Here is a 22,478-nt window from a genome sequence, read left to right on the forward strand (position 1 = left end):
TTTAAAATCAACTAACACACATATTCATGACACTAGGAATGCCAGCAATGGCTATTTGGCACTTCCTGCTCCCAGGACCAATCTCCTCAAACATACAGTCATGTATAGATGTACATCATTTTGGAATGGGTTGCCATCTCACATTAATCTCTCACAAAGTAAATTGTCATTCAAGACAGCTTTGAAGATACACCTATTGCAGCTGCCCACATGACGAGAATTTTTAATACTGGTTTTAACTAGCTTTTTATCTTATGTTGTATTTTTCCATTGTATAATGTCTGTTATTGCATGTATTCTTTGCATTTTTATTTTGTATGCTCCTATATGGACCCCAGGAAGACTAGCAGTCGCCTTGGCGTCAGCTAATGGGGATCAATTCAATAAACAATAAACAATTCAATAAACAATAAACTTAACAAGAAGCCAAAAAGTGCAAAAACAACATTACTCGCGCCGGAGGAGCCGTGAACGACTGCAGGGACACAACATTAGGTACACCTGCAGACTGCAGCACGGATTTCATATTTCATTCATTCACAACTCCTCCAACACCAACACCACTGTTCCCGCACTTATGAGTAAAGGTAAGACCATAGTAACGTTTTTTTTATTAAATGTGCTTTTTTGTGTGCGACAGTTTGTATGTGTATAGTTAAAGTTAAGTTAAAGTACCAATGATTGTCACACACACACTAGGTGTGGTGAAATTTGTTCTCTGCATTTGACCCATCCCTTGCTCACCCCCTGGGATGTGAGGGGAGCAGTGGGCAGCTGTGGCGCCGCGCCCGGGAATAATTGTTGGTGATTTAACCCCCAATTCCAACCCTTGATGCTGAGTGCCAAGCAGGGAAGAATGCTGGTATGAGCTTTTAAACATAACCCGTTAACTGCTGCCAATCAAATGGTGAATAAGATACTCTTTAGGGTTCATATGTTTGTAAATCTGACTGTGATGAAGTCAGTGCCTCACCAGCCATCAACCTCACCGCACGTCACTGATACAGTATATATATATATATATATATATATATATATATATATATATATATATATATATATATATTCATCCATTTTTTACCGCTTATTCCCTATAAGAGAAATACTTGAATTTCAGTGTTCATTTATTTACACATATACACACACATAACACTCATCTACTCATTGTTGAGTTAAGGGTTGAATTGTCCATCCTTGTTCTATTATTTGTCACTATTTTTCTAACCATGCTGAACACCCTCTCTGATGATGCATTCTGCTTCGTCTCCTCGTTGTGTGCACAGTTGTGCACTGCACTCTCTAAAACGCCCTAGATGTTATTGTCACATATGCATGTACAGTAGATGGCAGTATTGTCCTGTTTAAGAGTGTCACAACATTGCTGTGTACGGCAGACAAACTGCTTTACGGTAGTTGAAAACGTGACTGCTGTTGCTGTGTGTTGTTACCGCGCTGGGAGGACGTTAATGAAACTGCCTAACAATAAACCCACATAAGAAACCAAGAACTTGCCCTCGATCATTCTACAGTTATAACGTGATTGGGCAGGCACGCTGTTGATATTGTGGGAAAGCGGACGTGAAAACAGGCTCACTCAGGTCCGTATGGAGGTGGAGGGGGCGTGGCCTCCAGCTCCGCCTGAATTTCGGGAGATTTTAGGGAGAAAATTTGTCCCGGAAGGTTTTCGGGAGAGGCGCTGAATTTCGGGAGTCTCCCGGAAAATCCGGGAGGGTTGGCAAGTATGACTTAAATACCCTGGCAGAGGCAATAAACTTGAATGTTTGTATTGACATTTTTTGAGTTCATTTTCATAAAATATGCTATTTAACTGCTACTGTTAAACAAGTACTGATTTAAATTGTGTTTGCACAACAAATGTTTTGGCGCTTTTGTTCATATGGGAGAATATTCCAAGAAAGGTGCACTACACACTACTTTTGAATTCATTATTGGGTTTTGCATATACAATGCAGTTAATCGTGATTAATCGGAGAAATAGTGCGATCAATTATGATTAAAATTTTTAATCGTTGCCCAGCCCTAATTTATTTACATACCTGAATTGTTTCCAAACGGTGTCTGTAATACGGCAGTAAAACAGCGGATCAAACTAAACAGAAGTCATTGTCATGTACCCACGAACTGCAGAAGGTAGCTCTCCAATCAGCTAAATAGACTCAATAACTCCACGGTGACATTTTGGTGAATTTCCGAAACTGAAACAATACAAAAGCAATGTCATTGTAAGTTAGTGATACCAACACAGGCACTTGTTGACGTTTTAACAATGCTAACTTGATTACTGTACGATAGCACGTACAAATATGCATGGAAACACTCCTACAGACATCAGACAAAGAACGGTTTAGTTAGATTAAATCAGTGGTTCTTAACCTTGTTGAAGGTACCGAACCCCACCAGTTTCATATGCACATTCACCGAACCCTTCTTTAGTGAAAAATAAAATGATGTTTTTTTTCAAATTCAAGACAAACTTATACTGTATGTTTTTGGTAACACTTTAGTATGGGGAACATATTCTAAGTAACAAAGACTTAATTTAGAGTTTTTTTGGACACTGGGGGAACATATTCTAAGTAATAAAGACTTAATTTAGAGTTATTTGGTTAGGGTTAGAGGGTTAGGGCCAGGGTTAGGGTTGTAATAAGGCCATGCCGAATAAGGCATTAATAAGTACTTACTAATGACTAGTTAAGAGCCAATATGTTACTAATTTGCATGCTAACAAGCAACTAATTAATGGTGAATATGTTCCCCATACTAAAGTGTTGCCATGTTTTTTTACTGGTGCACAAAATGAACCGTGCATGAACATCACCTTGTTCAAAGAACAAAACCAAAGCAGTGCATAAACTCACAACAAATTACACACCTGCAAATCAGTCTGACTTCTGCTGTTGCCGTACCCGTAATACGCCGATAGGGAGAAGTTTTTATTTACACGATGAGTCGGGTGTGTCTTGACCTCCGCCGAACCCCTGAGCCCAGGTTAAGAACCACTGGATCAAATAGTTGTAGTTATATTGTAAAACTTACAAACGTTGCTTGAAGTGATGAAAATTGAGACCTTTTGAGCACAAACGCTATGAACGGTTATACACCTGGTTCAAAGTACGCAACACAAGTAATGAGCGAACTTGTCCAAAAGATGGCACGATAGCACAAACAATAACACACCTTTTGAGTTTCTGTGTCTGCAAAAATGTGTTGAATATAAAACATTATGGCTATTAGCAAAGAAAAATCAATAAATTAACCACAGCATTTTATAAGCCGCAGGTTTCAAAGCGTTGAAAAAAAAAAAAAAAGCGGCTTATAGTCCGGAAAATACGGTATACGTTACATTGTAAATATAACCCAGGCGGTTCGGACCCCTGGCTTTATTCCAGGGATGCGAACCCTGGTCGTCGGCATGAGAGGAGAGTGTGCTGACCACTGAGCTAAAAACCTGGGCTAGCTGACCAGGCAGCCAGCACAGTCTTGATGTTGCCAGGGAGTGAGGTGTACCAACATACACATGGCACAGCCACACTGGCTGGCCCGCCTTGAGAAAACTGTGTACTGAATAAGGAAACTGACTGGAAATATGTCCTAAACTGGTCCTAAACATTTGGTTGCGTGGTTAATTTTTTTTGTTTACACTTAGGGAACTTTTTTGTCTGTCTGTTTCTCCAGGGTGCAGTGATCACGCCAGCGATGGACCACACAATGTCCATGCAGCCTGCCAGCATGATGGCACCCCTCACCCAACAAATGAACCATCTGTCCCTGGGTACCACAGGAAGTGTGAGTACTTCTTGTTCCTGTCAGGTCTTCCTTTGTACTACGTGATATATAATTTGGACTAGATTAATACTATCATCAGAATTAATATTATTTAACCTTACTGGTGGCTTAGAACTGGACTGCGTCGTACTGGGAGCTCTACCCCGCATTAGTAGAAATTTAAAAAAATGTCTTAAATCCTCAATCACTTGTTTCTTATCCTGTTTCTGACATTTTCTGAAAGTTTAATCAAAATCAGCCCCGTGTCTTTTAAAGCTATGTGTAGCGGAACAAAGGACATGGAATGATTCTTCTTGTCAGTCATTCACTGTTTTTGTCTCTGCGGGTGAAGGCAGGGCGGCACAGAAGTTGAAGTTTGTAACTTAAACGTAAGGTAACAAGGTAGAAAAGATCCATATCACTCCCCAAATCTAACCACTTGTTTCTTATCCCATTTCGTACATTTCCTGAAAGGTAGATGAAAATCCAGCTGTAACTCTTTGAGCTATTCATAGCGGAATGAAAGAAACATAGTGAACCCTCTTGACGGTCATCCGCTGTCGTTGGCAGGTCAATTCCGATTTGTTTGCCCAAATGTGACTTGTATCAGATGTGAACAGTACAATGCGGATTTTTTCAAATAAAACACAGGCCTGTTTTATATATGGCTATATATCCGATATGTACCGTATTTTTCGGACTATAGGGCGCATTTAAAATCCTTTCGTTTTCTCAAAAATCGACAGTGCGCCTTTTAACCCGGTGCGCCTGATGTACGGAATAATTCTGGTTGTGCATACCGACCTCCAAGCAACTTTATTTGGTACATGGTGTACTGTTAAGTGTGACCAGTAGTCACACATAAGAAATACGTGTAGACTGCAATATGACGCCACTAAACAACACCAAAACTTTAAATGTTCCATTGAAAATAAAGAACATTACACACGACATTCAAAAATCTTTCAAAATGTTTTAGTACAACTTTGAAGCCGCCCATTACGGCTACCGTAGTCAGAGATACAAGTATTACTATGGTGTGTGCATGAGGACCGCAAAATGGCACCCAATCTGGCGTTTTGTTTCACAATATTATGCAAAACCAACTTGTCTTACCTTCTGGTACCTGCTGGTGTTTATTTGAGATCTGCATAAGTCCTGAAAATTTGCGCACGTCTGCAACTTTAGCCGTAGTCGATAAGCTTCTTCTTTCTCTCTATCTTCTTGTTATGAGACATTCATCCTCCGCTGTTGTCATTTCTAATATAAAGTAGCGTAAAGTTGTAACTTATATCTCGCTATGGAAGCGCTAAAACATACCGGTGTAGTGAGTTTACATTATTCACCCAAGGAACTTTAGTTATTAGAGAGTTCCGGTCGGACGGTTTTTCACGGGACACATTGATGTTGCACTAGTGAGCCACGGATGATGAGATGCTGCTCCGTTATGGAGTTAAGTAAAGTCTGAATGTCATTAAAACATTTAGCTCCATCTTTTGACACTTCTTCCACTCCCGTCCTTGCACGCTACACCGCTACAACAAAGATGACGGGGAGAAGACGCTGTCGAAGGTGAGTCACGTAAATAAGACCGCCCACAAAACGGCGCATCCTGAAGCGACAGTCAGAAAGCGACTTGAAGATGGTCTGTAAAACATAATCTACGCAACATTTTGACCAAAGAACCACCATTACATGTTATGTAATTTTTCGAAAAAAATTATAATATGACCCCTTTAATGCGTCTTATAATCCAGTGCGCCTTTTTGTATGAAAAAAGACCTGAATAGACCCGCTCATCGGCAGTGCGCCTTATAATCCGGTGCGCCCTATGGTCCAGAAAATACGGTATGTGATGGGACTGCAGCCTGAACCATCGGGTGGCGTTTATCCGACCAAGACATCATTAAAAAGCGATAAGCCTCTGTGGTGGGGCGTGGCCGGCTTCGAGATTAGCGGCAGGTGCATAGATGACACGGCTGTGAGTGGTTGTCTGATGACCTGCCGCTCTGTATAAGGCAGCGGTCGGAAAGGAGAAGGGTTGTTGATGGTGGAGAGAAAACCCGAGCACGAACGAGAGTGAGGGCGAGACGGCCATAAATGACTGAAAACGAACCAAAAAGACATTTATTGCAAAATAAATCCTTGTTCAGAAAGATGAACGAAGCAGTCATGTCAATAATTGGTGATCTGAAGAACCCGGAAGAGCAAGTCTTCCACAGCCTCATAATTATTGGTCAAAATACAGCTGCAAAATAAATAGTTGACAAATCAGCAGAAAACAGGCGAAAATAATATGTTTTAGGAACTCAATGTTCCTTCACTCCTGCGTCTCCGACTCTTCAGAGTAGACATTAGAGCAAACGTCCCACAAACTGCGCGAGCCAAAATGCTTGCCCTCTTCCTTCTTAATCGTCTATGCGCAAATATTTCATCCCGAAAATGTTGATTTTGATTGCAAAAGATCTATGACATTTCCACAAATGCGCCAGGGCTGAGACCTACTGGAGTTGGAGCCATGTTTACTTCTGTAAACACTGCAGCACGCATCATTAAAGTGAAAGTGCCAATGATTGTCACTAGAGATGTCCGATAAGATATTATCGGCCGATAAATGCGTTAAATGTAATATCGGAAATTATCGGTATCGTGTTTTTTTTTTATTATCGGTATCGGTTTTTTTGTTTAGTTTTTTTCTTTTCTTTTTTTTTTTTCATTAAATCAACATAAAAAACACAAGATACACTTACAATTAGTGCACCAACCTAAAAAAAACCTCCCTCCCCATTTACACTCATTCACACAAAAGGGTTGTTTCTTTCTGTTATTAATATTCTGGTTCCTACATTATATATCAATATATATCAATACAGTCTGCAAGGGATACAGTCCGTAAGCACACATGATTGTGCGTGCTGCTGGTCCACTAATAGTACTAACCTTTAACAGTTAATTTGACTAATTTTCATTAATTACTAGTTTCTATGTAACTGTTTTTATATTGTTTTACTTTCTTTTTTATTCAAGAAAATGTTTTTAATTTATTTATCTTATTTTATTATTATTTTTAAAAAGTACCTTATCTTCACCATACCTGGTTGTACAAATTAGGCATAATAATGTGTTAATTCCACGACTGTATATATCGGTATCGGTTGATATCGGTATCGGTAATTAAAGAGTTGGACAATATCGGAATATCGGATATCGGCAAAAAGCCATTATCGGACATCCCTAATTGTCACACACACACCAGGTGTGGCGAAATTATTCTCTGCATTTGACCCATCACCCTTGATCACTCCCTGGGAGGTGAGGGGAGCAGTGAGTAGCAGCGATGGCCGCGCCCGGGAATCATTTTTGGTGATTAAACCCCCATTTTTGGTGATTAAACCCCCAATTCCAACCCTGATTACCCAGGGAGGTAATGGGTCCCATTTTTATAGTCATGACGTCATATCCGCAGGCGTGTCAGTTTGCGTTCACATTTAGACATCGCATTTTTTCGGTAATGTGGTGACTAAATAAAAGATCGGACTTGACAATAAAATCCGAATTGGACGTCCTACCCTGCAGTGTGAGCGTAGGTTTTGTTTCTGTGGGGGCCACAAACATGTACACAAACAGAAATTGAATTGCAAGGTACTGTAGTAAAAATGATCAGTTTCAGGACCAAAATGTAATCCGTTGTTCCTGATCCAATTTCAGAAATGTCCTGCAAGTTTAATAAAAATCTGCTCACAACTTTTTTAATTATTTTGCGAACTACGGTCAATTCCGGACTATAAACCGTTACCTATTTCCTACACTTTGGTCTATGCGGCTTAAAAAACGGTGCCGCAAATGTATGTATTTTTCTTCGCTGATGGCCATAATCCAAATAGTTAAAAAAAAAAAAAAAACACAAGCAAAGACACTGAAAAGGTGTATTGTTGTTTGTGCTACGGCGCCATCTTTTGGACGAGTTCAATAACTGCAGCTGCTGCAGGGTGAACGTCTGCAGTGTTTTGTTTTTTTTGTTTAGTGCTTTCAACTGGAAGTACAAGTGCCTTTCGGTCTTCTAGTCGCCCCTAGTATTTTTACTCGTACAGATTCTTCATTAATCACTCCAAGCAACATTTGTAAGTTTTAGAGTATACCTAAAACAATTCATAATTACTAAACCATCCCATGTGTTTTCATGCATATTTGTACATGCTATTGTAATTAGCTAATATGCTAACATGTTAACGAGTCTCCGCATTAGTATTATTACTTTGCAATGGCATTCTTTTTGTTTTGTTTCAGTTTCTCAAATTCCTCAGTAAATGTAACAATCTGTCAGCGTGGGGTTATTGAGTCTGTTTAGCTATTTGGAGAGCTGGCTTCCGCAACTAGAGGGTGACGATGGCTTCTGTTTTGTTTGATCAGCCGTTTTACTGCCGTGTTACAGGCACCATTTAGAAACAATTATGTAAATAAACGTTTACAAAATATTTCTGTTTAAATAACTAATTTCACAACATACAGTCGCGATCAAAAGTTTCCATACACTTGTAAAGAACGTAATGTCATGGCTGTCTTGAGTTTCCAATAATTTCTACAACTCTTATTTTTTTGTGATAGAGTGATTGGAGCACATACTTGTTGGTCACAAAAAACATTCATGAAGTTTGGTTCTTTTATGAATTTATTATGGGTCTACTGAAAATGTGACCAAATCTGCTGGGTCAAAAGTATACATACATCAATGTTAATATTTGGTTACATGTCCCTTGGCAAGTTTCACTGCAATAAGGCGCTTTTGGTAGCCATCCACAAGCTTCTGGTTGAATTTTTGACCACTCCTCTTGAAAAAATTGGTGCAGTTCAGCTAAATTTGTTGGTTTTCTGACATGGACTTGTTTCTTCAGCATTGTCCACATGTTTAAGTCAGGACTTTGGGAAGGCCATTCTTAAACCTTAATTCTAGCCTGATTTAGCCATTCCTTTACCTCTTTTGACGTGTGTTTGGGGTCATTGTCCTGTTGGAACACCCAACTGTGCCCAGGACCCAACCTCCGGGCTGATGATTTTAGGTTGTCCTGAAGAATTTGGAGGTAATCCTCCTTTTTCATTGTCCCATTTACTCTTTGTAAAGCACCAGTTCCATTGGCAGCAAAACAGGCCCAGAGCATAATACTACCACCAGCATGCTTGACGGTAGGCATGATGTTCCTGGGATTAAAGGCCTCAACTTTTCTCCTCCAAACATATTGCTGGTTATTGTGGCCAAACAGCTCAATTTTTGTTTCATATGACATCACATGGACAAAGATAAGACCTTCTGGAGGAAATTATGATAGCAAACTGACAAACAACGAAGATCACATAACCTCCAGCTGCGTAATATTTATGAGAATCCAATAATTTTTTTCAGATACCCAAAAATAGCAACATTTTAACACATTTTACACGCAGAAAAGAATGCAAAACACACCTAAACTGCAAATAAAATGGAAAAATAAACATATAACATCACTTCTACCACTTTTAAGATGACAATTATCAAAGAAGGAGTCGGCAATAGTCACACGGACGCCACCTTTTGTCACGTGGGGGTCGCATGTTACTGCGGGGGTCGTTCTCCTAGGATGCAGACGGACAACTCCGGACAAAGCATGCAGGTAGGAATATGATTTATTGTCATAAATCCTACACAATACAAAAAGACAGGAAACAAACAAAAGTAAAGCGTGCCGATCACACGGGAAGCTAAGGCAACTACTTAGCGCAGGAATCAGGAATCGAGAATAGGAAGAAACCAAAGTAACTTGTTGCATACTGCAAATAAAGAAACCAAACCAAGTGTAGTGCACAACGTGAATAAATAGCTCTCTGATTAGTGCCCGGCAGCAGGTGAGTGTGCCGAACACTAGTCAGAGGCAGGTGAAACCAATCAGCACCCATGGTAACCAAAACAAACCCAGGGGTGCACAAAACAGGAACTAAGGGAGTCCAAAACTGAACAGAACATGACTAAACAAAACATGATACGGGCCGCGGATCATGACACCTTTGAGTTTTTTCTTGAATTTAAAAGTGTTTCTGACACTTTTCTGACCCCTAAGTGCTTTGGGCTTATTTTGTAGTCCTACTCAATAGCTGGGGAACTAAGGGTATTTAAAGGGGAACATTATCACAATTTCAGAAGGGTTAAAACCATTAAAAATCAGTTCCCAGTGGCTTATTATATTTTTCGAATTTTTTTTTCAAAATTTTACCCATCACGCAATATCCCTAAAAAAAAAAAGCTTCAAAGTGCCTGATTTTAACCATCGTTATAAACACCCGTCCATTTTCCTGTGACGTCACATAGTGAAGCCAACACAAACAAACATGGCGGAAAGAACAGCAAGTTATAGCGACATTAGCTCAGATTCAGACTCGGATTTCAGCAGCTTAAGCGATTCAACAGATTACGAATGTATTGAAACGGATGGTTGTAGTGTGGAGGCAGGTAGCGAAAACGAAATTGAAGAAGAAACTGAAGCTATTGAGCCATATCGGTTTGAACCGTATGCAAGCTAAACCGACGAAAACGACACGACAGCCAGCGACACGGGAGAAAGCGAGGACGAATTCGGCGATCGCCTTCTAACCAACGATTGGTATGTGTTTGTTTGGCATTAAAGGAAACTAACAACTATGAACTAGGTTTACAGCATATGAAATACATTTGGCAACAACATGCACTTTGAGAGTGCAGACAGCCCAATTTTCATCAATTAATATATTCTGTAGACATACCCTCATCCGCGCTCTTTTCCTGAAAGCTGATCTGTCCAGTTTTGGAGTTGATGTCAGCAGGCCAGGGAAGCTAGGGTCGATAGGGGGTTTAGCTCGCTCGTCTGCGGGAACAAACTGCCGCCATTGCTTGCCGTGCTAGCGAGGTCCTTTGTCCCTGAATTGCTCACACACTCCGGCAGATTCAATGGGGGTCTGGTGGAAGATTTCTTTGACTTTATCGTTGGAAATGCATCTGCTTTGAGTGTCGCAGGATATCCACACATTCTTGCCATCTCTGTCGTAGCATAGCTTTCGTCGGTAAAGTGTGCGGAACAAACGTCCAATTTCTTGCCACTTTGGCATCTTTGGGCCACTGGTGCAACTTGAATCTGTCCCTGTTCGTGTTGTTACACCCTCCGACAACACACCGACGAGACATGATGTCTCCAAAGTACGGAAAACAGTCGAAAAAACGGAAAATAACAGAGCTGATTTGACTCGGTGTTTGAGAAAATGGCGGATTGCTTCCCGATGTGACGCCACGTTGTGACGTCATCGCTCCGAGAGCGAATATTAGAAAGGCGTTTAATTCGCCAAAATTCGGAAATCGGTTAAAAAAATATATGGTCTTTTTTCTGCAACATCAAGGTATATATTGACGCTTACATAGGTCTGGTGATAATGTTCCCCTTTAAGTGCAAGCTAGTTTTGTAATAAAGACACGTTTTGAGAGTGAGTTACCAAAGCGTGTGATCTTTTTTTTGTGCACCCGATTCCAAGGAATGGTACATGGACAAACTGACAAGTTTGTTACACGCAATGTTCGGCCGTACGATAACCCAGATAGTATACAAAAACTGAAAGATTTCCATCAAAAAACAAAACCTGAAAAGTGAGGTACCACTCTACATTGCTTGCTTTCACTACCAGTAACTTGTTGATTTTCCACCTTGAACAGATTTCCTGCAAAACTTTACAGAGCGGCTTTACCGTCACCCTTTATTTCTGTTTCCCACCCTTTGGCTCTCGAACACGTGCTATATCACTAAATTGCGAAATGTATCACTCCATCAATTTTCTCACTCTCACACACACCACTGCTTTTAAATCAGAACCATGCTGGAGTGCAGGATCACGTTGGCTCAAAGGTGTCACACAGGCCTGACGCCTGATTTCCTGCCCTGACCCTAATTCCCCGGGGGCTTCGCCTCACCCTAACGTTTGATCGGCGCGTGTGATTGAAACAGTGCTGTACAGTTAGCCATGTGTTTCCAGGTGAGCTGTCAGCAACTGTGACGCCATGTCGGTCCTGTCAGCTATGACCGCCTCACCTAATCTGCCCCAGCTTTGCTAGCAGCCAATCTGTCTGATGCCTTGTATTTGAAAAAAGAATCTGTCTTTTATTTTCTATTTTTTTCCTCTTTGCTTCCCTGCTTTCCTGGGGCCATGTGGTATTATATTGTGTGTGTGTGTGTCATTTCTGCTTCTACACACATGCAAGGCTACTCTTGGGATTGGGAAATGTTTTTGTTTTTTTTACAGAGCATGCCGCTGACACTGACTGATTGAGAAAGTGTGTAAAAAGTGGGTGCCTGACCAGAATTTATCTTGAAAGTAGGCTTGACATGAGAACATTCCTCAAGTGCATGTGGTGGAGTTATTTTGAACACCCTCCTTCTTTTGCCACAGAGGAGCACCTGCCATGAACAGTGTTGCCAAAACACACACTAACTAAATAGTCTCATTTTGGAGTCCGAACATTGTGTTAGAGTGCAAAACCATTCATGTTGAACGGATTGTATTTTACCTGAGAGCAGGGGTCCCCAAACTACGGCAACCAGCGTCCACAATCTGACCCAAGGGACATATATGGGTATTGTGGCCAAACAGCTCAATTTTTGTTTCATCTGACCACAGAACTTTCCTCCAGAAGGTCTTATCTTTGTCCATGTGATGATAGATGAAACTCAAATTGAGCTGTTTGACCACAATACCCAGCAATATGTTTGGAGGAGAAAAGTTGAGACCTGTAATCCCAAGCACACCATACCTCCCGTCAAGCATGGTGGTGGTAGTATTATGCTCTGGGCCTAAAGAGAGTAAATGGGACAATGAAAAAGGAGGATTACCTCCAAATTCTTCAGGACAACCTAAAATCATCAGCCCAGAGGTTGAGTCTTGGGCGCAGTTGGGTGTTCCAACAGGACAATGACCCCAAACACACGTCAAAAGTGGTAAAGAAATGGCAAAATCAGGCTAGAATTAAGGTTTTAGAATGGCATTCCCAAAGTCCTGACTTAAACGTGTGGACAATGCTGAAGAAACAAGTCCATGGCAGAAAACCAACAAATTTAGCTGAACTGCACCAATTTTGTCAAGAGGAGTGGTCAAAAATTCAACCAGAAGCTTGTGGATGGCTACCAAAAGTGCCTTATTGCAGTGAAACTTGCCAAGGGACATGTAACCAAATATTAACATTGTTGTATGTATACTTTTGACCCAGCACATTTGCTCACATTTTCAGTAGACCCATGATAAAGTCATAAAAGAACCAAACTTAATGAATGGTTTTTGTGACCAACAAGTGTGTGCTCCAATCACTCTATCACAAAAAAATAAGAGTTGTAGAAATGATTGGAAACTCAAGGCAGCCATGACATTACGTCCTTTACAACTGTATGTAAACTTTTGATCGCAACTGTATATAAAAATACATGTTTTACAAAGTGCTGCACAGGAGTTAAAACACACATTTAGAAGCAGGATAAAAATAAGAGTTTGTTGTGAAAAAAACATTATTTAAGAAAATCATATCAGCATAGCAAATTAGGCAAATTATTAGATGAAAACATACAATTAAATGATTACACTAATAGTTTTACATTTCCTTATCCACACTGGTGAGGAAATGGGCTCCAGTTCTGTGGATGATGTCGTATCGCATAGCAAATCTGGCGAAGGAAAGTTATCCACTGATTTCTCAAAGACGAATTGATGTTATGGGAAATGACTGCCAGATTCATTTTCAGAAGCAAAAAATACATAAGGAGAAATTGTTAGTGAAATTTTAGTCATCTGGATGTTATGGGTCCTTTAAACCGTACCACTTGGTTGAATTGTGGCTTGACTGTAAAGGCCAGCAGCTTGTTCTGGAGGCGCCACACCTCAGAATACTTGGCTGTCCTACAAACTCTCTCTGTTTGTGTATGGTTATGGCTTTGACTCTCATCCAAGAAAAGAACCCAATGTTCCCCGGTCCACCCAAGCCATGACATTTGGTTTGGTGACCATTGCATTCCGAGAATACTGTGGAGAATCAGACTTGGAAAGCTTGGCCTGCTGTTAAAGGAGGCATAGAAACCTTCACCTTGTGATCAGGAAGTGTGACTCAGTCTGCTGGTCACTGCTTTGGAATCCAGCACTTTGAAACACAAGATGGTTCTGTGGATGAACTTGAATCTACCTACTCAATGGCCTAGTGGTTAGAGTGTCTGCCCTGAGATAGGTAGGCTGTGAGTTCAAAACCCGTCCGAGTCATACCAAAGACTATAAAAAATGGGACCCATTACCTCCCTGCTTGGCACTCAGCATCAAGGGTTGGAATTGGGGGTTAAATCACCAAAAATTATTCCCGGGCGCGGCTACCACTGCTGCCCACTGCTTCCCTCACCTCCCAGGGAATGGGACAAATTTCACCACACCTAGTGTGTGCGACAATCATTGATCATGTTATACCTTAAAACTTTTGATAAGCCTGCTGAGTATGTATGCGTCTGAAGCACAATGTGAATATATTGATGTATTGATACAAAAGTCTCAACTAATATAATGGCTATTCAACATTCATATACTTCTGACTAAGGATGTTCCGATCAGGGTTTTATGCTGCCGATTTCGATCATCCATGAGTGAGATCTCTAGTAAAGAGGTTCATATGGCTTACTAATAATCAGAGGCAAAGTAGCCAAAACTTGTCAGGTACGAACAATTTTATAATTCAGGCTTTTATAGACAAATCTTGTTTATACAAATGCATTATTAGTAGCCCAAATAAACCTCTTCACTATATCACGTAGAAGTCACAGACAGATTAGCGTCAAAGAATTCAGTTGTTTGGAACAATTCAAACACAAACAGTCCCGCTTCCGCAACCACCTGAAATTTATGCCACGTTGCCGGGATGAAAAGCCAGCAAACTTGGGGATAAAACACCAAATTCTGATGAAAAACGCAGAGAGAAGTATAAGTAAAGCAAGGAATGCCTTGGTGAGAGAAAGAATATGTTGCGCTGCAAAAAAGATAAACAACATCGAAGATCTGTCAGCTGAACAAAGGAGTGGATTCAAACGTTTCCCCCTAGACACGGAGACCGAACGGATTATGAATGAACATCTACAATGTGATTTTGAGAAAGTTAAAAAAAATCGTCATATCAAAAAACTTGAGAAGCTAACTTTGGTGAGAACAGAAGAACCCATGGAAAACAGAAAGAGATGGGTGATTAACCTTTCAAAAATTCAAAATAACTGAAACGGTAAGCAGCGGCTTGGCTCTTGGCCTTAACTTCGCCACATCACCAATAAACATACCATACATTTCATTGTCGCAATAGAGATAACATGTCACAAAATAACAAACCAAGGCAACAAGGTACGGGATACTGAGATCTGCCAAAATAACACACAAAAACACTAATAGGGACAAATGGAAAGCTATAAGGTCAATAGCTAAAGACAAAACAATTAAAGTGCCACCCGTGGACAAGGGTAAAACTAAAGTCATCATGGACACAGTGCAATACGAATGATTAATGATAGCCATGCTGGAGGATAAAGACACATATTGTTATGTCTTGGCAAAAATGAGGACTCAGATGCAGAAGAGACACAATTGACTCAGACTTTATTTAATTAGTTTTCTTTGCTATCTCTTGGACAGAGTGATTAAACAAAGTGGCTACAAAATCTATCTATGATATACTTGGGCAACAAGAGGATGTGTAGCATAGGACATAAGGCTATAAACAGAAAATCACTCCATAAGCGAGACAATACTTATCAAGGCTGTGGACAAGGCTGTGGACAAGGCTGGAGGTACGTAGCGAGACGATATACTCTGGCACAAGACAAGAGGAAGAAGAGACATTTATACACATGAGGGAGGGTGACACAGGTGGGCACAATCAGGCAATCAGGAGAGACATCAGACCAGTGAAACGGGAGGAAGGGCAAGTGACCTGAAACGAGAGGGAGAGTTGACCTTTCAAAATAAAACAGGAAATGACAAGACAACATGAAACCAGACGAAACCCAGACAAGACTTCACCCAGGTGTGACACATATGAAGTATTAAAAAAGGACCATACAGATGAGAAAAAGAAGAAACTGAAGACTCTACTAAAACTACTAGTAGACTAGGGGAACATAGACAATTACAATTACAAACAGCCAAAAAATGCTCAGTCTTTCACAAGAAAGGATGGGGCAAGGTACACCCCTTTGTCCACAACTGTGTGAGCAAATAGTCAAACAGTTTAAGAACAACGTTTCTCAAAGTGCAATTGCAAGAAATTTAGGGATTTCAACATCTACGGTCCATAATATCATCAAAAGGTTCAGAGAATCTGGAGAAATCACTCCACGTAAGCGGCATGGCCGGAAACCAACATTGAATGACCGTGACCTTCGATCCCTCAGACGGCTCTGTATCAAAAACCGACATCAATCTCTAAAGGATATCACCACATGGGCTCAGGAACACTTCAGAAAACCACTGTCACTAAATACAGTTGGTCGCTACATCTGTAAGTGCAAGTTAAAGCTCTACTAAGCCATTAACAACTTCATTGACTTCGCTTGGTACAACAACATGACTGCATAGTGCTAAAAATCTCAGTTATGGGTTACATAAACATACCATCAACAAGGTCTTAACACTTACAGTCTATCGTCCATCCGCCATGCATTGTGATTGTGCTGTGGCCAATAGTATGTATATGGTGTAACCCAGGGGTCGGCAACCCAAAATGTTGAAAGAGCCATATTGGACCAAAAATACAAAAACAAATCTGTCTGGAGCCGCAAAAAATTAAAAGCCATATTACATACAGATAGTGTGTCATGAGATATACATTGAATTAAGAGGACTTAAAGGAAACTAAATGACCTCAAATATACCTACAAATGAGGCATAATGATGCAATATGTACATATAGCTAGCCTAAATAGCATGTTAGCATCGATTAGCTTGCAGTCATGCAGTGACCAAATATGTTTGATTAGCACTCCACACGAGTCAATAACATCAACAAAACTCACCTTTGTGCATTCACGCACAACATTAAAAATTTGGTGGACAAAAGAAGTGGCATAAAACACATCCTAGAAAGTCGGAGAAAGTTATACATGTAAACAAACTACGGTGAGTTCAAGGACCGCCAAAATTAGTAGGACAAAACGGCGCTCGCCAAATAGTCGAATCAGTGAATTATGTTTAATATAAACAGTGTGCTTTGTAACAATTAGGGAGGTTTGTGTCATGTTTGTCCTCCTACAGAAACCATATTAAAGCAAAAAATATATTTTTTCCCCCTATCTTTTTCCAATTTTCATAAATTTTTTAAAAAGCTCCAGAGAGCCACTAGGGCGGCGCTAAAGAGCCGCATGCGGCTCTAGAGCCGCGGGTTGCCGACCCCTGGTGTAACCAAAATACAAAAAAATTAAATAAGATATGAAAGTAAAAATACAAGAATATCATGCGTTGGCCAATGTGACGACTAATTAATCTGATAGAATGTGATTAAATTACAAACGGTATTAAAAAAAACACACCAACTGACACCAAAATGTATCGATTGTATTTATTTGAAATAGCCCCTTAAAGGGGAACTGCACTTTTTTTTTTTTTTTTTTTTTTTTTTTGGCCTATTATTTACAATCCCAATGTAAGAAAATAACACATATGTTATTCTTTTTTTATGAATTCTATGTCGTGAAATACGGCACATATGAGGTGGCTAATAGTGAGAGTACCCAAAAATTGTACTCAAGTAAGAGTACCGTTACTTTAGAATAGTACGACTCAAGTAGAAGTAAAAAGTGGTCATCAAAATAATTGTAATAAGTACGTTTCTTAAACAAAATCTCTCATCTTAACTACCGTTAATGAATTGTAGTATTACTTATTATTTGTGTATTTTTTCTGTATTGTTAAAATGCTCCACATTTTTTTTTAGGTGAGGGAAAATTCCAACTGTTGGAAATATGGGACCACCTTATGGAATGTTTACAATGAAAACAAATAAAAAAATACAGTTATAGCCAATATTTCAGAATAATTCCCCCCAATAGAGTAATGTTTGTGTAAATTAAATTATTCTCATAAACATCTTATAACTGATACTAGTAATTGTTTCCTTTGATTAAAAAACAAAAAATAAAAAATATATATAAAAACCAGCCAGTCTTTTGAAGAGCTCTTTGAAAGGAATGGCTCCTCAAGCTTTGGCTTTTTTCAAAGAGCCATGAATCCCATGAAGAATATCACGGTTTCACTTGCATAATCCAACACAACCAAAAAGAAGTAAGAAAACGCAGTTATTTAATATACCGCTTTTAGATGTCTCTAAAAAAAAATGTTTACCATTTGTTCACTTAATGTGTTTAACTTTTACCATTTTATACAGTAGTAGGGAGAGAAAAGAATAGAGCGATAAAATAATACACACGGTAGGACCAAAATGCATAATATTACTTATTTTGATTTGTTCGGGAGTGCATATCCTTTGTTGTACTTGTGTGTAAGTGACAGTGTTTGGCATGACGGGAGGTGACTGACAAGGTGTGCATATTTTGTTTCATGGCATGTTGTACCCAGGTTTGTTGTCATGGTGACAGTGGTAGTTGACAGCTTCTCTGTCCATGGAAGACGTTTGTGAATCATCCTTCACTTTGATTAGTTTCTCATGGATAGCACTAAATCACATTAAGTACTTACCTCACTGTGCATTGTTAGCCCATACTTACCCACAATGCTTCACTGCACAAAGAACGACTTTGCTTCATCCAGAAAGAAAGGACATACTCCCATTTGCAGATATAAGTAAGAACCTTACAATACTTTATATTAAAAATGGCAACAGCGAAGGATGAATGCCACATAACAAGAAGATAGAGAAAAAGAAGAAGCTTACCGACTACGGAGTCTGCACGGACGACAAAGGCGAAAGCGCGCAAAATTTTCAGGACTCATGCAGATCCCAAATACAGATCAGCAGGTACCAGAAGGTAAAAAAAGTTTATTTTGCATAATATTGCGAAACAAAATGCCAGATAATATGTCTTACCCTATACACACACCATAATAATACTCATATGTGGAAGCACAGTACAATCCATCAAGCGGTGTGGCTTCATAGCTTACCAAAGTCGTACTAAAACATTTTGATTGATTTTTGAGCGTCGTGTGTAATGCTCTATATTTTCAATTGAACATCTAAAATGTTGGTGTTGTTTACCTGAGTCATATGGCAGTTTACATGTATCTCTTATGTGTGACTGCCATCTACTGGTCACACTTATCATTCACCATGTACCAAATATCATAGCTTTGAGGTCGGTAAGCACAACCAAAATTATTCCGTACATTAGGCGCACCGGGTTATAAGGCGCACTGTCCAGTTTTTGAGAAAATGAAATGATTTTAAGTGCGCCTTATAGTCCGAAAAATACAAAATGTTTTGTTTTGTCCTTTTATCTTTTTGCAGTGCAATGTAACAATAATTGAAAGAGAGTACTAGACTTATTTTATAGACATTTTATAGATATTTTTATAGACAGTTAATAGTACATATAGTATATTTTACACATAAACAAAAAGTTGATACTGGATGTTGATAAGGTTAAAAAATTAATATAACTTATGTTCATTGGAGATTTACTGAGTGCATTCATTAAATTCATTCAGACTACTACCCTAAAGTAACTTTTCAGTATATTTTCCTTCAAGGCGCTCAAGCATGCATATTTGTTTCACATTCAGGTGTGTGTGCACTGATATCTGCGAGAAGTATGAATCCCCAACTTGGCGCATTAGGGATGTTTTGTATTGCCAGAACCCGAACCCAACTGACAATGTGGAGAAAGGTATTAATAGAGCTGAAACCGGACAAAAAAATCATCTTTATCACCATGGCAACACATTGCTCTACCGCTAGACTTGACGAGGACTGACTTGCATGAGCAGCAAGTGTGTAATTATTTCCCGCTCCTAAATTATTAGTATGCTCTGCTGCTTAAATGGGTTAACTAACGGTTATAGTATAATATTAACTCTTCATTCAAATATGCAGTCTTGCAGCTATAATATATACGCTATCGGGCCATTTCACCAAAAATAAACTTGTCTTTTATACACTCTGGTAAGACACATCGGGCCTGATCTACTAAAGGTTTGTGTTTACTAAAATATGTGCAAACTTGATAGTGCACGCAAAGATTTCAACTCTGAAACTAGCAAAATATTGTGTGAAATTCTTGTAGCGTATCTGTTTATGATCATGAAAATATGATTATTAAAATGCCCACAATAGTTAGAGGATCAGATGCAAGTATAATAATTTAGCACTTGCGGTGTGATTTATCAAGTCTGAAACTATTTAGCATCTACTGTATGACTAGCACGTTTAGAAGGTGCGTGCAAACTGGCACAGTTACGCACAAATGGCTGCGCCGTGATCAGAAGGAGAAAGCGAGTGCAACAACTGACGATGTAGAGAGATAACTTTCCATGTGCATGTTGAAAGTAGACATATTTTTGTCAGAAATGAAAAAAATATGCATCTGGATCCTTTCCAGCGTACCATCACAGTTACTGTTGGTGTTTTGGCCCCAACCTGTACCCCCAGAGCGCACCTTCAGCGTTCTAAAATAAATTATGTTGTCTATATCAGTGTTTCCTAACCATTTTAGAGCCGCGAGCGCCACCTCGAGGGCTGCCAAAAATATCTGTTTCTCAGCGGTACTCGGGTGTAAGGCACTCCTCCAACACTTGTGGCAGTAATGACGATCTCAAACGAACTGAAGAAGTCTGGAGCTAAATCATAGAAGTGAAGTGAAGTGAAGTGAATTATATTTATATAGCGCTTTTTCTCGAGTGACTCAAAGCGCTTTACATCCAATATCTAAGTTACATTTAAACCAGTGTGGGTGGCACTGGGAGCAGGTGGGTAAAGTGTCTTGCCCAAGGACACAACGGCAGTGACTAGGATGGCGGATGCGGGTGAGCAGGCCAAATTCTGACCGAAGATTATTTGATTATTTGAAGAATTTGTCCACCCCTGGTAGAGAAAAAATTATAGTTGGTAGGAGGAGTAACACAAATATGTAAAAAAACAAAAAAGATTTTTGAAGGGTTTATACTCTTACACTGCGTCCAGAAAGTATTCACAGCGCTTCACTATTTTCAACATTTTGTTATGCTATTCCAAAATGGAATGAATTTGTTTTTGTCCTCAAAATTCTACGCACAATACCCTATAATGACACCGTAAAGTTGTTTTTTTGTTTTGTTTTGGGTTTTTTTTTTTTCAAATTCATTAAAACTAAAAGACTAACACATCACATATACATACACATTCACAACATTTGCTCACTTCGTTGATACACCTTTGGCAGAAATTACAGCTTCAAGTCTTTTTAAAATACTATGCTCCTAGCTTGGCACGCCTATCTTTGGGCAGTTTCGCCCATTCCTCTTTGCAGCACCTCTCAAGCTCTATCAGGTTGGAAGGGAAGTGTTGGTTTTCATCCAGGATGTCTCTGGACATTGCTGCATTCATCTTAGTCTAGTCTAGGTGGTGACCAAGAACACGATGGTCACTCTGTCGGACCTACAGCATTCCTCTGTGGAGAGAGGAGAACCTTCCAGAAGGACAACCAACCATCACTGCAGCAATCCACCAATCAGTTTGCCAAAATGCACCTCTCAAACTCTGCAGACTCTCAGAAACAAAATTCTCTGGTGTGATGAGACAAAGATTGAACTCTTTGGCGTGAATGCCAGGCATCATCCATCCATCCATCCATCTTATTCCGCTTATCCGAGGTCGGGTCGCGGGGGCAGCAGCGTAAGCAGGGAAGCCCAGACTTTCCTCTCCCCAGCCACTTCGTCCAGCACTTCCCGAGGGATCCCGAGGCATTCCCAGGCCAGCCGGGAGACATAGTCTTCCCAACGTGTCCTCGGTCTTCCCCGTGGCCTCCTACCGGTTGGACGTGCCCTAAACACCTCCCGAGGGAGGCGTTCGGGTGGCATCCTGACCAGATGCCCGAACCACCTCTTCTGGCTCCTCTCGATGTTGAGGAGCAGCGGCTTTACCTTGAGCTCCCCCCGGATGACAGAGCTTCTCACCCTATCTCTAAGGGAGAGCCCCGCCACCCGGCGGAGGAAACTCATTTTGGCCGCTTGTACCCGTGATCTTGTTCTTTCGGTCATAACCCAAAGCTCATGACCATAGGTGAGGATGGGAACGTAGATCAACCGGTAAATTGAGAGCTTTGCCTTCCGGCTCAGCTCCTTCTTCACCACAACGGATCGATACAGCGTCCGCATTACTGAAGATGCCGCACCGATCCGCCTGTCGATCTCACGATCCACTCTTCCCTCACTCGTGAACAAGACTCCTAGGTACTTGAACTCCTACACTTGGGGCAGGGTCTCCTCCCCAACCCGGAAATGGCACTCCACCCTTTTCCGGGCGAGAACCATGGACTCGGACTTGGAGGTGCTGATTCTCATCCCAGTCGTTTCTCACTCGGCTGCGAACCGATCCAGTGAGAGCTGAATATCCTGGCCAGATGAAGCCATCAGGACCACATCATCTGCAAAAAGCAGAGCCCTAATCCTGCAGCCACCAAACCGGATCCCCTCAACGCCTTGACTGCGCCTAG

At 40.4% G+C, this 22,478-nt stretch overlaps 1 protein-coding gene across 3 annotated transcripts in view; it reads left to right on the plus strand.

The window, feature by feature from the left end:
* rbms3 (RNA binding motif, single stranded interacting protein) overlaps window positions 1-22,478 on the plus strand; it is a 750,312-nt gene that overhangs the window by 687,827 nt on the left and 40,007 nt on the right. For all 3 annotated transcript variants that reach the window (XM_061982784.2, XM_061982785.2, XM_061982783.2), the window contains exon 11: window positions 3,697-3,807. In XM_061982784.2, the coding sequence (XP_061838768.1) occupies window positions 3,697-3,807 (111 nt within the window). The remainder of the gene's footprint in view (window positions 1-3,696; window positions 3,808-22,478) is intronic.

The sequence above is a fragment of the Nerophis lumbriciformis genome, linkage group LG21 (assembly GCF_033978685.3).
Source record: "Nerophis lumbriciformis linkage group LG21, RoL_Nlum_v2.1, whole genome shotgun sequence".
NCBI lineage: Eukaryota > Metazoa > Chordata > Actinopteri > Syngnathiformes > Syngnathidae > Nerophis > Nerophis lumbriciformis.